Raw genomic sequence first — 16,724 nt, forward strand, 5'->3', positions numbered from 1 at the left:
GTGGTTTCATTAGTCTGATTTTCTTGGTAATAAGGCTTGATGTTAGAAACATTGTGTACATTTCTGTACTTTCCATTCATGCTTGTTAATTCGTATGCATTATTTCCTAGCACACGCTCTACTTTATATGGACCGTTGTATAATGGTAGGAACTTCGCACATACTCTGTTCGGTGCATTAGATATTGGTACCGTCTTAATTAATACAAGATCACCTCGTTTATAAGGTGCATGGAATTTCTTATTTTGCATCCTCTTTAGTCTTTTTCGTGATTGTTCCAGTAGCTTTTCCTTTATCATAGTCTCTATTTGCTGTGGATCTGGCTTCTTTTCCAAGGGCATATTAAATATTCTGTCCCAACTCCTTTCAGGATGGATATTCTTGTGAGCTACGCTGGGAATCTGTCCGATGGATTGATTAATGGTGTTATTCAAGCTCTTTTCAATAATACTTAATATCTCCACCCATTTCCAATGCTGTTGATTACAGTATATTCTGCCGAACTTGGCGATTTCCCTCATGTATCTTTCTACTGGGTTCGCTTCTGGGTGTCGTACTGAACACATCGTATGTCTGATGCCTTCATTTTTCATTCGTTCACGGAATATTTCTGACGTAAACTGCGTACCTCTATCTGTGAGATTTTTTTTCGGCTTACCCATCTCAGGAAAAACCTTTTCCACTAGGGCTCGTATGACTTGTTTAGCATTGGCTCTTTGTATAGCTTGAAGTGAAATGTACTTGGAAAATATGTCAACAACCACTAGTATGTATCTTTTTCCTCTTTTTGCAGTCGGTAACTTGCCAAAAATATCTACCGCATATATCTCGTGCGACCTTGTTGGAATGATTGACACTGGTTTATGTCCGCATACATAGTTGTTGTGTTTAACACGCTGGCATATGTCACAAGTTTTAACTAGGTCCCTGACAGATTTTCGTAGTCCCTTCCAAGTAAATTTTTCTTTTAACGTACTGATCACTTTGTCTATGCCTGCATGACCCGTGATGTTATGGGTGTACCAAATCAGTTCTTTTTGTAATACTTGTGGTATTATAATCCTTCTTTTTCGGTCAACTCCACCCATAATTTTGATCAGTATTCCGTCTACAATCTCATAACTGTTCTGCCATTCAGAATCCGGTTCCTTCTCTGTTAACCTGTCGATAATATATTTTAATTCTTTGTCAGACTCCTGGTATTCCTTTAGGTTTTCGAGCTTTCTCAGTAGTTCTTGCTCTCGAATGTCTAACTCGATTTCTAGAATACATTCTTCTTGTTCTGGAGGGTTCCTACTCAAAGCATCAGCTAAAATATTTTGTTTACCACTGCAATGCTCTATCTTTAAATCAAATTGCTGTGTATACAACATCCAGCGCGTTATCCTCTCGCTTACCATGACTGCCTTTAATCCAAAAGTTAATGCTTTATGGTCAGTTCTTATGGTCACTGGATATCCATAAATGATCCTTCTCCACTGTTGTAACGCGTGGATTATCGCTAGAAGTTCAAGTTCGGTGGTAGTGTAGTGCATTTCATGTTTCCTTAATTTCCGGCTGGTGAACGCCAGATATGTTCTTTTCTGTTCCTCTTCGTTTTCTTGATACAAGCATGCGCCTACGCCGATACTCGAAGCATCTGCCTGTATTATAAATCTTTTCTCATAGTCTGGATATCCCAGTTTTATGCTTTGTTTCATCAATTCTTTCATCTTATTGAAAGCGTGCTCAACCTCGTCATTCCAATTCCACTTGTTGTTAGCTCTTAATAAATTGTACAGTGGTGCGGCTATCTCAGTATATCCCTCACAGTGGTCTGAGAAAAATCTCGTCATTCCGAGGAATTGTCTGACGTGTTTGACCTTTGTCGGCCGAGGAAACTCGCAAATAGCTTTAATCTTGGCAGGGTTAGGTCTTATTCCCTCGCCATCGATTAAGTGTCCGACAAAGAGTACTTGACTTTGGCAAAATCTCGACTTCAAGATATTTATTTTGAAACCAGTTTTCTGCAGATTTTTGAGCAACTTTTCTAGGTTAATGCAATGCTCTTCAAAGGTGGAACTTCCGAAAACTATGTCGTCGATATAACAATTAATAAATTCCTTCACTTCACTAGTAAGGCTTCTATCCAATGCTCTCACCAATACGGCAGAACTATTCTTCAATCCGAATGGAAGACGACAGTAGGCATATGTTTGGTTGTTGAACATAAATCCAGTCAACAACCGTGACCTTTCCTCGAGGACAATGTGATGGAAAGAAGCCGTGCAATCCATGGTCGTAAAGTACTTCTGTCCACGAAATTTCTTTACTACCTCCTTGATCTTAGGAGCCCTATTGTACTCAGGAATAAGTTTTCCATTGATACTTCGCGCGTCTAAGCACAGCCTGAGTTTCCCGTTGTTTTTCCTTACGATTACAATTGGATTCACATAGGGAGTGGTGGTTTTTATGATTATTCCATCGTCTAACATTTGCTGGATAATCGTCTTCACTTCACTGAAATATTTCTCCGGCACGTCATATATTTTACCCATGTATGGAGTCCAGTCATTCACTATTATCTTATACTTGAAATTCGGAATTTGCCCTGGTTTATCATCGAAAACGTCAATGTATTTATTGATAATTCCGTACAGTATTCTTTTTCCTTCAGATGGTACGTCGGCTTGAGCAAGTGCCTCCCATATCTCTGTTTTTTCACTATTTTCTTCCTCCATGGTTATGATTTCTTCGATCCTTTTTGTCATTTGGATGTCTTCTTGCAGCTCTTCATCTTTCTCTACCAAAACTGGATTCTCTTTACTCAATAAGTCGACTTCCTTTCCCTCAATCTTCAAGTATTCTTCAGGATGTAACATGTCTTTAAGTTGGATTGTTTCTATAGTTTTATTCCTATCATTCTCCCTAATAGGGAATCTAATTTCATAACGTTCCATATCTATCGTCATTTGGGAAGCCATCATGAAGTCTATTCCGAAAATTATATTATATTTTATCTTCTTCATTACTAGAAATGGGTGTTCGAACTCGCGTCTACCCATTTTTATTGTTAAATATGCTTGAATCTTGCATTCTACCGATTTATCTGGAATGACACCCCTAATCTTAACTCCAGATACTGGTATTATCGGTATTTCCATCCTTTTTGTCAGTTCTTGAAATAACGTATTTGACATGACACTAATGCTGGCCCCGGAATCAACCAAGCAGTATATTTTGATTCCTGCTACTCTAACTAATATTACTGGCAATTTAAATGCTGGTTCCTTTGTGTCGCATGTCTCATCTCGAACCAAGTCTTCTGGTCGGATGTCCCAGTGATCAAATTGTGTTATAATCCAACTACGAATTTTGACAATGTTTCTATTTTCCTGATCATCTTCTTCTTCCAACTGAGTTATTATTCCATCGGCGTTTTTTTTTTTCTAACCGATGGTTCGGAATCAGGCGTACCTCTCTGCGTATTGTTTTCTCTAAATTTCTCCTCTCCTCTTTTCCTCTTATAATCTTGGAGCTCGAGACTCTCTGCTCCTTCGAGGTCTCCATTGATATCTTTGTCTCTAATAGCATCCTCCCATCGTGTCTTATTCTGCCTTTGCTCTCTAAGCTCTTGTATATACCTTCTATTTTCTTCATTTCCATTATACTCATTAGGCCGTCGTTTTTCATTATACCATCTTCTGTTTCTTGGATAGGGTTGGCTCCTATTTCTATTATATCGAATATTGTTCCTGTATTGTGGGTTACTTCTATGATCTCTTGGTTCCCATCTCGCAGGTTGTTCTCCGCTGCATCTACAACAATGTCTTTTTCGTGTGTTATCTTGAGTGTTAAAATGATTCTCGGTCCTGTCTTGTTCAGATCCGCTCACTCTACCGCTTGTGCTTTCATGCCTAATAGTGTTAATCGCTTCTACTTGCCTAATATTTCTGGGATTTCTTTCCACCAGGCATGATGATGTCATATCAATCTGCCTCAGCCGTTTTTCCATGTCTACTGCGGTCTGTATATCCGTGGCCGCTAACAACCTCTGTACCTCTAACGGTAGTTGTCTCTGTATAGTCTTGATCGCTTCTAATTCACTCGGTGCGCAATCTAAGTCTTGGAAACGGTGAAACTGGTAGGAAAAGAAATTGGAATACCGTGTTTGCCCTGCATTAGAAAATTTCCTAGAGTAGAGCTCCAATCTCAACTGCTGTTGTATTTCTGAGTCCCAGAATTTTCTCAAGAAAGCAGCTTTAAATTCATCGTACGTGTGGAAAGTGTATTTAAATGCTCGAAACCATATATTCGGGTTCCCATCTAAGTGCTTCTCGATTATGCGTAATTTCTTTTCTTCCTGTATTCTCCCTTCTCTAAAATATTCTTCGGTATCTCTAAGGAATTGTTTGGGAGAGATCTTCGCTGAACCGTCGAAGTGCTTGGGCCGATCATCATAATTTTTAATGATATTAATAATGGGAGTGCTATCACTCTGGTTGCTTCCGTTCATCATATCCAAGTCTCGCCTGTTCGAGTCGATTGTTACTGAAGGTGTGTTTTCTCTTTCTTGTACTTGTGTTTCCATAACTCTTTGCCGTTCACTTGAGTTCGAAAACACAGATTTCGCCGATTGGTTTTCTACCCTCATCTCCTGAAGTTCTTTCCTTATTTGTTTCATTTCCTCATCGGTCTTCTCCATCTTCCGCTCTGAATCAGCCTTATCAGTTTCCATTTTCTCCTTAAGTTCATTTATTTTGTCGGCTACCTGATCTGAAGCTCGGTTAAATTTTCCTACTAAGTCTTGTTGTTTCAGGCTTAGTCCTTCCATACCCTTCGCTATTTCACTTATCTTCACATCTTCTAATCTCTTGATAGTTTCCTGTCCTTCAGTTATCTTCTTCTTTATTTCATTTACTTCTTCCCATTTCTTCTCATTACTGCCTTTGATTTCCTCTAGCTTGTCAGTCAGTTTGGCAATTTCCTCATCCACCAGTGCTGTGATGATATTTGGATTCTGTACCACTTCTGCCCTCATTCTGTTTATCTCCTCTCGCATCTCTTGGTTTTTATTTTCCATGGTTTCGGTCAACTCGGCGCGCAAACCTTGTATTTCATTTCTGACTCCAAAAAATTCTTCAGTCATCTTTTCCTGTTTCCCTTTTAATTCTTGGATCATCCCTTTATGTTCGCTTTCTATTCTGCTAACGATTTCCTCCATAGTCTCCTTTTGCTTCAGTTGCCACTCTTCCTGTTTCTTGTCCAACTCCTGTATTAGTTCGTGGCGTTCTTTTCTCCTTTCTTCAATTTGCTTCTCAACTTGTTTTTGTTGCCATTCTTCTAATCTTCGTTCCTTTTCTGCTCGTCTTCTTTCCTTCTCCTCTTCCTGTCTTTTCCTTTCCTCTTCCTGCTTTTTCTCCCTCTCTTCGCGTTCTTTTTTCTCCTTCTGTTTTTCTTCTTCCTGCTTTTTCAAATACTCTAAGAACCACATCGGGGTTCCCTCATGTCTTTCCTGTATTTCTCTCATTTCTTCTTCCTGACCCCTTCTGGTCTGTATTCTTCCTTGCATCGCCATGTTTCCGTCAAGTAAAATTCTATTTAGTATGCTTTCATTAAATCCCTAACAATTCTTCAATTTTCCTACGGTACTCTAAATTTCCTAGCAATCCTCTAAGTTCACAGGGTATAAATACACATACATATATATAACACAATTCACAGCTCCTTAAACTACTTATACTAAAATAGTCTCTTATGTCACTATTGTGCACTAGGTTAAAGTTTCTTGTTTCCAATCACTTATGATATGGATGGACCTTGCTGGAAACAGCATCATCTTACCAGGTAGACCATGAACAACTAGACCATGAATTCGGATTTTATCATTTTGAATTCACTCCGGAACTGATCATAATAGAAGAAAATAAATTATTACTATATGGCATTTAGCCTACCTTCTACATACACAAGCCTACATAGCCTTTAACATGTGCAATATTTTTTTTTAAATAAAATCAGTTAAAATTAACTCATATTATTAATATGACCAGAGGAAAATAAACACTTAACAAACCTCATTCACTCCTCAACATTGACCATTTCATTTAATATGACTTTATACTCATATATATTATACCCCCTTCTCCATCACAGACTCTCGTCATATATCTTGCAAACATTACAAACCTAATAAATCCTTTCCATACAATATCTCTACATATTATTATCTATGTTGATCAATATTATCTGAACCTATTGTATTCCATAACAATACGTTCCCACGGCGACTTCTCTTCTCGGTCACAGTATAGGAGCTAGCTGAAATATTCTAATATTCAATCTCTTTCTTGACGATCCCGCGGTGTCTTTCACTTCTGGTCACCGTTGGTACTCCAATTTAATGCATTATACTCCCACGGTGTCTTTCTCTTCTACTCACGTTGGTGCGACAACTTAATGTGCTTTCCCGCGGTGTTTTTCTTTTAAATAGCCTCACGATTGGGCAGCAATTAAATGTGGCCGCGGAGTATTTCTCTTCAATTAGGCCCCACGATTGGGCAGCCAATTAAATGTAACCCATTGGTCAGTGCAACCTTTCCCGATGCCTCAATCTATGTTGCTGCGCCACGATAGGCGACCGATTAATGCAACCAACGGGTTAAACATTCTTTGCCCGATACCTCCATTCTCTAACTCGACGCTTGGCAGCCTAGTTTGACGAAATGGAATCGCTCAGCGGATACCTCAGGGTTTAATTATGGCTAGTAGGACCTGTAATCCTACTGTAGAATTCGCTTAACGTGGACCCATGAGAAATCCGACCCACGGATGTCACCCATCGTTATTTACGACATTATAATAATCACCGCCAACTACCTTATTAGAGTTTTGACCTCGAGAAACTTGCCATGGTAAAATGAATACTTAATTATACGATTCCTTACTTCACTATAAATTAACTTACAATCTAGTCATTAATTAAAGAACTCATGACACCAGCAATTGTAGAAAAACAACAAAATATTTATTAATAAAATACTAAATTACTAATTTCCATATTATGTAACGCAGTATTCAAATTGACTGATAATATGTATGAAAAAAAAATGTATGAGTCAGCGCTGGCTCGTATGATAAATAAAAAAATAATATTCAGTATTTAAATTAATGAAATGATCAGTTCCTTTGTGAAGTTGAAATTCAAAAATTACACATTTACAACAGATCACTGGACCTTATCCGAGTTCCACTTCGCATTTTAAATATAAGTAAAACATCGACACAATAAACTCGTTCCGAAAGTTCACTTTCTTTAGTCTTATTTAAGCACTCTCACCTGGATACAATATCCAGCCTCAATGAATCTCTAATACACTGATAAGTGAAGTGTAAATAAATTGGAATTCGTTTAAGTAGCTCTAATGGAATTTTAGGAAATCGAAAATAAATCTGAATATTTTAAATTAAATTTTAATAAAATCCGAAGTCATGATTTTGTTGCACTGCTCTCGTTGTGCGTTGACACTACATATGAACTAAGGCATTCCTTCCTAGTGCCTGTTAAATTCGGCTCCTACTCTCGCCTTTCCCTAGTTGAAGTTCGTAAATAAAAATGTACGTTCAAACGGAGAATATTAACTGATCTAGCTATCTATCTAACTTCAGCATAATCTTTGGCTGTCCCACACATGCCCTTGTCGGTTCTATGTCCCATTAAATAGTTATATTTCAATAACATTCAACCACAATGCAAGCTACACTACTCTCTTGCAAATAACATGGAAGCGCTTAACTGCGAGGTTTGGCAAACATCATCTTATATATATATCGGTGTCGTAATGCTTTTGGTTATCTACAGCTATTCAAAGTCGAAGTATTCTAATATTCATTATAAAACATCTACACTGAAATGCAATTACGTCACGAGCATACATCTATAGTAATACATGCAGTTCGTACCTTAGCTTAAGTAGCTCCTGCGGTGTGGGCACTCTTACGCAAATAAAACATATACTTCACTAGTAGTGTGGCACAACTTAACTTGCAGGTACACGATGGTCCTGCATCGCGTAACAAACATCTCAAATCACTATCTAAAACTCGTAACTTTCCTCAATTATCATATTCATATTCTCATTATAACATCAATCTAATATCAGCACCGTAGCCTCCATAATAATATATCGCGTTCCAAACTTGACGACTACGTAAAAATACCACACTGTTTCTTAATAAAATTCACAAGTCGCAGATCCTCATAACCTATCGACGAGTTCAATGCCCCTTTCTATGAACCAACAAATGCGTAATTCCATGTTTCTTTCTACACCACGCACATCCATTCGTGACGTCAACTTAATTCATTACATCAATGAAATCTCTATAATCTCTCATTATGTCAATTCAATCAGCTGTTTCATATTTCTCTTCAAAACTCACGCTTCCTACAAGTATTCTAGCCGATATAGCATAACTTCTGCTATGTTATTAACTCGTAATTATGACTTAATTATCTCACACTTAGATGATAATCATCACTTGCATTGCCTTCTTATCGGCCTACAATTAGCCATCAGCACATACCTAAGGTACATGTGTAAGCAAACCAAAAATTATGCAATAAAATGTTATGAATGACTTAGCTCGCTCATAGTTGTCCCTGGTCCAGCTGTTCCATTCCCATTGGATGTAGATGGGTCTTCGGTTCGGTCACGGGTAAGACATCTGGAACGTCATCCGCTCCTCCGCTCTGGTAGTATTATCTGGTTACCCGTCGCCTTCTTTTCGTCATGGCTCGGTCGGATGGTTACCCGTCGCCTTCCTCGTCATTTCCTGGTCGTATGGTAAGATGAATTGTTCCCAGGTCGGTCCATCATGTGAATTCAGTGCATCATCTTGATCATCTTCTTGACAATCTCAAAATCGAAGCTAGTAATATTACGATATGTTGCCATTTTACTATTGACGTCGTTTATCCTTAAATTTTAATTTATTTCGTAGCTCCTCGTCGTCTTCGCAATTTCTTACGTATCGACTTCAGTACTTTTATTTTCGTCTTAACCGTTTGAATTTTGGTGAAGACTGATACTTTATTCTTATTTAATCGCCGTATTCTTTCCTTTCTTTTATATGCGCAGTCCTTTGCTTCTCCAAATCAAATATTACGATTACGGTGATTGCGTCCGCTCTCGATGCCGTGCAAATTTCAAGATGAAGATTTTCAATAATAAACTTTTTCTATTTTTTTGAAAACAATACTGTGCACCGTCCACTGTCCATCTTACTCGAAAACATTACCATTCCGTGAAATATATGGCCCTCTGAGACATCATAGCAGGCGACTATTCCATGCTTGCTTTAGATTACTAGGCCCATACCTTAGGTCGGCGCCATTTTGTAATCTGTCGTGGACGTGCGAACGAGCACAACGTTAAAAATTAAATAATTGAAAAAGAGGTTCAACCTATTCAATACATAAAGGAAAGAAATGTAGTGATTACATTCTTATTTAATAGTAACTATAAATGGGACCGGTTTCGACCCTAGTCCAGGTCATCGTCAGCCGTAAAAACATGTAAAACAATGCATATGAAAAAGAAAAAGAAAATTTATGTTTCATCTTATACCGATCCAGAGTTCACTTAATCTTTTTCTTTTTCATATGCATTGTTTTACATGTTTTTACGGCTGACGATGACCTGGACTAGGGTCGAAACCGGTCCCATTTATAGGTACTATTAAATAAGAATGTAATCACTACATTTCTTTCTTTTATGTATTGAATAGGTTGAACCTCTTTTTCAATTATTTAATTTTTAAAGCATTGTACATTACAAAACTTACTCAAGATTTTTTAAACTACAATTTTACTGAATTTTAAGTTCAGTACTTGGAAAATGAAAGACCCCTGCATACTTTTAAATACTGTACTTTTTAAGGTGTGTCCATTTCAAACAAACATTTGAGATGCTGATAAACTTATTTTTTATCCTTTAAGTAGTGTAACAAAGACCTGTCATACTCGGTACGCAGCAGTCAGTCACTATATCACTATCAGTCACTACTGATATGCATTTAGGGCAGTTGCACAGGTGGCAGATTCCCTATCTGTTGTTTTCCTAGCAGTTTCTTAAATTATAAATGATTATTGCTCTGGATGCATTGCAACCTATTATTGTACTACTCTGTTTGGAGCTAAAACCAGTCCATTATTGCTGCGTTCTTAATTAGAGTAATGAGTGTGTTTAATTCACTTGATTCAAGGATTATATTCCCAAAGACAGTATATTGTACCTGTTGTAGACTAGAGCCTCAAGTGTACAGATTATCTGATAGGTATAGGTAGTTGTAGTTTCTATCTTCTTCCTGTATAGTCTACATTCAAGGCTGCTCTTGAGATTTCCCAGTTTATTTAAATGCTGCTTCACAAGTGCTGTGCTTTAAGGAGCATTACTGTGAATCTTAACTGAATTCTGCTGCACTTAAATATTATTTTCTTGCATGGTCCTTGAATTAGTAATTTGGCAATGAAGGCCAAGAACATGGGGTCTAGGGGAAGGCTACAATGCCAGCTCAACTATGGCAGTGTGGATGGCCCCATGGTGAGTGAAACAGTACCAGTGGAGAATTGTTGAGGCTCATGATAAGGAACTACTTTAGAAGATACTAGAATCGGATTAACAATGGAGAAGGCATCCAGAATGATGTGAAAGTGGAAACTGCAAAAATCGTGCCCTTGCCTATATAAGGGGTGGAACTGGTGAGAGCCTGGAGTTGGTCTTGAGTGAATGTTAGATGGTGAGTCTGGACAAGTCATTCACGAGTGTTTCAGCAAGAAGTGAGTCATCATGCATCTAAGCAGAATTCAGCACAGTGTGTTAGTTGTAGAGTGAAGTGCTCGGGAAGTGACACTGCTCTGTGAGAGGCCCTGTTGAAGAGCAGGTGCTTGACACACTGGAGTTCATGAGTATGAATTGTGTGAAGTGGAAAACTGAAACACACACACTTGTAAATAGTACTAAAATAATTTTACTCGATATTTGCCCTTTTAGGTTAAGAACCTGGCATCCTGTCAGTAATTTCTTATATTTGAATACATTTGTTCATCTCTGGACCAGCTCTTGATTGCTTCTCTAATGGAACATATGAGTATTCCAAGGGCTGGTTCAGGTCGTAGTAAACATGATGTGGATCCTTGTTGGGCAAATTGGTCAGTTCAATGTCTGTGACCGGGCACACACAACAGCTTGACATCATTATGTTCTTCAAGGTGTGATAGTACACTGAGGTTTTCTTCTACCAGCTTGGAAATCACTTTGGAAGTCAGTAAAGTTTTAGATGGTTGTCTGAGAACATAGGGATCTGTTTGTTTACAAATGTTTTAACCATTAAAATAACTTGAATGAAAATGTTGTAAATATGTGACTGTACATGGGAATGTGGAAGATCTGTCAATATTATGATACTTGGTAGTTAGTGTTGTTCCCAGCACACTTATGTATTAACAATGATCCATTCTTTCACCTTTAGGGATATTATGGTTGTGCTGTTGGCAAAGCAAAACAAGCTGCCAAGACGGAGATTGAAAAGCTGAAGCTTCACGATTTGAATTGTAAAGAGTTAGTTAAAGAAGCTGCTAGAATGTAAGTATCATTCTTTAACATACTATACTTTACAAGTAATGAAAATCATTGCAAATCCGTATTGAAAGTATCTTAAGAAATTTATTTCAATTCCACCTATTCAATACAATTCCTATACTTTGTCAAAAATGTATTTGTAGTAAAGTGCAGGTCCACAGTTGATCATATCTTGTCCCTTACTCTAAATATTTAATAATATTGACCTTTGATAATGTAGTTTTTAGGATTATTGTGATATTTATATTTTGATAGGTGCACTATAGTCTGTTCACACAATCTATGAGATAAGGTTGCGTATGACATCATTTAGGAGAGAGTGGAGCCTTACCACACATGCTTATTTTATTTTCTCCTAGCCAGTCAGCATCCCTCTTCCGATGACCGTTCACTGGACCAGCCATCTATGGCCCTGCCTGCTTGTTTTCTCATTGCCATTTCACAAATTCCATGAATGGGCTCTACTCCCTGTACCATTTGGGTGATTGATTTGCATAGCTTACAGCTTAAATGTTACTTTTTGCACTGCTAGTTTCACTTTCTGGTCAAAGGGCTGAGAAATATTTAATGTTAAGTGTGAAGGAAAATGAAAATTATTAAATGTCAAAGAAAAAAAATGGCGCATGGCTTTTAGTGCTGGGAGTGTCCGAGGACAAGTTTGGCTTGCCAGATGAAGGTCTTTTGATTTGAATCCCGTAGGCAACCTGAGAGTCGTGATGGGGATGAAATGATGATAAAGACAACACATACACCCAGCCCCCGTGCCAGCGAAATTAACCAATGTTGGTTAAAATTCCCGACCCTGCCGGGAATCAAATCCGGATCCCCTGTGACCAAAGGCCAGCATACTAACCATTTAGGCATGGAGCCGGACAATGTCAAAGAAAAATTTATAGTATACAGTCAGTGATACCACATGTATTGTGGACAAAATTGAAAGCCATGGTTTGAAAACACCCAAATTACTGATGGTTAACAATGAGACTTGCAAAAGACAATCATTTGCACACTGTATTGTATCAGTGGGGCGATTCCCCTTTCAGAACCAATAATAATCACAATTGCAGTTGATATAAACAAGCATGGCAAGCATAGGCAGGTTATATATATTTAAGCCTCATCATGGTCTAAATTAAAATGGCCTATGGCTTTTAGTGCTGGGAGTGTCCAAGGACAAGTTCAGCTTGCCAGATGCAGGTCTCTTGACGTGACACCCGTAGGCGACCTGAGGCGTGATGAGGATGAAATTATTATAAAGACGACACATACACCCAGCCCCCGTGTTAAAATGGTTCAAATTAAAGTTCCCAACCCTGCTGGGAATCAAACCTGGGACCCCTGTGACCAAAGGCTAGCACGCTAACCATTTAGCCATGGATCATGGTATAGTCAGACATAACGGGTGAAAACTAAACGTGGATAGTGCAGCGACTCTTTTCTCATTTTAATCTGTTATACATCTATGCTCACAGCCATTGTGGCTTTGGTCCTCATACTTTGATGGATAATCAAGTTTCTGTTATATAACATGATTATATCCTATCTATTGAGAATGAAGAACTGTTCGCTGAAAATTTTATTTTCATTTCCATTGGAAACCTAGACACCTTATACTGTAGATGATATTAAAACAGTCATAAACCATTAAATACCAGAAAAAACTGTAGGCTCAGTGAATGAAGGAAAATTCAGTACTTGTTTGGTTTTCATCCCTGGCGAAGTCCTAACATTTCACTTCGTATCTTTCAGCATCTACTTAGTTCACGACGAGCTGAAGGACAAGCAGTTTGAGCTGGAGCTTAGTTGGGTCGGTGCCATCACTAACGGAATCCATGAGCGAGTACCTCAGACCATGTTCGCAGAAGCTGAGAAGAGCGCCAAGGCCGCCATGGAGGAGGACTCCGATTCGGATACTGAAGAGATGTGAGGGTAGTCTCTACTGTCGATCACTTGTCAGTCACATCGCGTGTGGAACATTTGCAGCAGAATCATCGTTCATCATTTCCTCTTACGGGTGTGGTCATTTTATAGCAAGAGTGAACTTAAACAGTGAAAGTTCATCATTGAACTCCATTACACCCACCAAGGTGCTTTTTCTTTAAAAAAAAAAAAAAAACTTGCTGTGTACTATGTCGACGAGGAAAATCAGTGTATGATTAACTAAAATATACATATTAAAAACCTTTTATTTTATTCTCTTAACCTTTTCCGGTCCAATGTCGAGGTGACCTCGACATCATGGTTTATTGTAACTGGTCCAATGTCGAGGTCACCTCGACATTATGTTTCGTTCTACTTGAAAAGTTATTTATTGAAGTTTCTTGACCTGATTGAGGTTGATCGATATCCCTGGAGTTTCTAGAGCAAATTTTTGTGCACAAGGGAAGCCGTTCTGTTATCTCCATGGAGATAATAGGAAATAATGGTTACCCGCAGCCTGTCAGCTGTGTTTACAGTGAGTAGAGCTGCACACGTGTTGTACTAGGCGTGTTTATCTGTGAACACGAATTGTCTCAGTTGAATTTGCGATAAAAGCGGCAAATATGAACGAAGAAGAAATATGGATGCACATTTATTTAGACAGCAGTGACGATGATTATTTATTTGAATTAGACAGAGAGTTTAGAGAACTGTCATGTGAAGATGAAGGTGTAATGAACTCCAGCATTGCAAGTGAAACTTCAGCGACTGGACCTGTACATAAAAAATCACAGAATGATCCCGGACCATCATATGCTGTGTCTGAAGATTCAGAAGAGGAAGTTCCAGTGACTGCTACAAAAGCAAGAAGAAGCACGAAGGTAATGGACCGGGGTGGAGAGGAGATACGACACGCGGCAATGACGACGCTTCTCAGGACAGTGTTGATCATTTGAGTAACAGTGATGCTGAAAATACTTCCGCACATACAAGTGGGAATGCAAACAACAATAGTGTTTACCGGAATGTAACATTTCATGATCATTAGCCTCCTAAACTAAGTTATTCATCAGGTCAGAAAACAAGAGGACTGCAGGTTCCTCCTAGCTGCATCACTCCACTTCAGTTTTATGTTGTTTTTCACTCCTGCACTGATTGTTTTTGTGTCAAGCTGTAAATAACTCACTAGACTTATGTTTATAGAATATAATCATCATATAATTATAGTTACTAATAAAAGTTCTGAGTTTAATCTGATGAAGTAAAAATGTGCAAACTCAATTTGGACCAGACTGTTGGAACATGTGACAGAAAATTGGACTGCAAAGGGTTAATATTTATATGCTGTATTACCTTTATCGTAATGCTCCTGTGCAAATTTTAATCAAAAGGTTCTCCAATGTCTGCTTGATTGTATGCCATTGACTACCCTTATCTCCTGCCCTTAAGTACAAAAGGGTCTTGTCCTTTATGGTATGCTATAGTTTACATGTTAAAAAATAGGAACTTAAGTTATGATCATTTTTAGATCAATGTCTTCATGGACAATAACAATAGACATGATAATCATTTGTTTTGTTTTTTTTGCCGTGTGAAAGATGTATACCATAGTCGAGTCATATCGGTTTCTCTTCTGAGAATGCCAAGCAAAGGATTCCAGAGTTTGTCTTTCACATTTCAGAAAACCCAAAAGATTATCATGTCTAAAGTTATGATTATTGATAAATCAAGCCAAGTGTTATATGCAACATTGGAAGGCTAAGAGGTCCTCACAAATTCCAGCTACCATATCAACATGCATACTAGATCCCCCCTTTTTATGTCAAAAGACTAGAGGGTCTTATGTGTGCGTATTTCAAAAAGTGGTGAAAAGTCGGAATAGCAAATAATCCGTAAGCACATAATTCCAGTTTACAAAATTGCTGTTATAAACTATAACATATAAATGTTTCAAGTGACAAATCTACCGCACCTCTGCGCTGGGATAACCGCTTGACGTATGGTCATTCGATGTAAAGATTGATGCCTGAAATTTAAAAATTCTTGAGTTAGAATTATTTAAAAATTTTAAATTATAAAAATTAAAAAACTAAACTGTTCTTACCTGTTGTTACAACTCATTCGTTATCACTGTTGACACTCCTGCCCCTCATCACATCCATCGCCTGTTGCCGTTTTCGGACAGTACGTCATCTTCCATCCACGTAACATGCTTTCATTTGCAGTACTTTGTAGGCACACTGATGCTTTTGTTTCTGTTTTCTTACCTCCGCATGAACTTCCTTATACATTCCCGATTGCACCACATGAAACTAATTGGGTTTTTTTCTTTGCAGCCAGTAATTTTTATTTCACCTGTACCCTATTCATTTTAACAGCGAATTAACGACTTGTAGTCTGCACAGGCTTTTTGTTGGTGAACTCAAGAATATTCCATTTTAAAGCCTGTACGTCTCCCTGAACTCGTGGTACATGGATTTCACCGATGGTCACTTCACAAATGTTTACTGAAGTTGTATAAGAACAGTCCTTTCTTGTGCCAATACCCTTATTCTTCAAAGTGTCAGATCTCGTCCATTTTCCTTCTGATCAGTGTTATTAGAGAGTTGTACTACCTCTTGATGAAGCTGTGAAGCAGAAACAAGCTCGTCTGGGGTGGTAGTGATTATTGTTTTAAGAGGAAGTACAACTGAGCAATCATTCTCTAATAACACTAATCAGAGAGAATAAATGGAAGGGATCCAACACTTATACAAATGAAAGTATTTGCCAAAGAAACACAAGGGTCATAAAGTGCGTGGAAATGAAAGACTCTCTAGCCCTCAAATGTTCTAATAGTGTCAGGGTCAGAAAAGAACAAAAATTGACCAAGGGAGGTTGGATAGGATAGATGAAAGTGAGAAGCCTGACACAAGTAAGTGGAAGCAATGCCAGGACTCAGCTAAGGACCTGTGGTCACCAACCCACACTTCCTACTTAAGAGCCCCTGGGGCCCCTCTTAATTGCCTTTTACACAGGCAGGTGATATCTGTTTGTCCCTCTTCCCACTCTGACCTGTCATATTGTGTGTTCCTTTTCATGTTCCAATCTTTTGGTATTAACCTCTGTGTGTTATTGCGACATTAAACTACCAGCAAAGAACAGTTGACCATCTGCCATAACTAGCCTTCAGAATCAATTCAT

At 38.3% G+C, this 16,724-nt stretch overlaps 1 protein-coding gene across 1 annotated transcript in view; it reads left to right on the forward strand.

Moving 5' to 3' along the window:
• Window positions 1-13,807, forward strand: part of Prosalpha7 (proteasome alpha7 subunit) — a 29,656-nt gene extending 15,849 nt beyond the window's left edge. The window contains exons 5-6 of the mRNA XM_067155416.2: window positions 11,512-11,624; window positions 13,371-13,807. Coding sequence (XP_067011517.1) covers window positions 11,512-11,624; window positions 13,371-13,548 — 291 coding nt within the window. The 3' untranslated portion in view covers window positions 13,549-13,807. The remainder of the gene's footprint in view (window positions 1-11,511; window positions 11,625-13,370) is intronic.
• Window positions 13,808-16,724: the final 2,917 nt, after the last annotated feature.

The sequence above is a fragment of the Anabrus simplex genome, chromosome 11 (assembly GCF_040414725.1).
Source record: "Anabrus simplex isolate iqAnaSimp1 chromosome 11, ASM4041472v1, whole genome shotgun sequence".
Classification (NCBI taxonomy): Eukaryota; Metazoa; Arthropoda; class Insecta; order Orthoptera; family Tettigoniidae; genus Anabrus; species Anabrus simplex.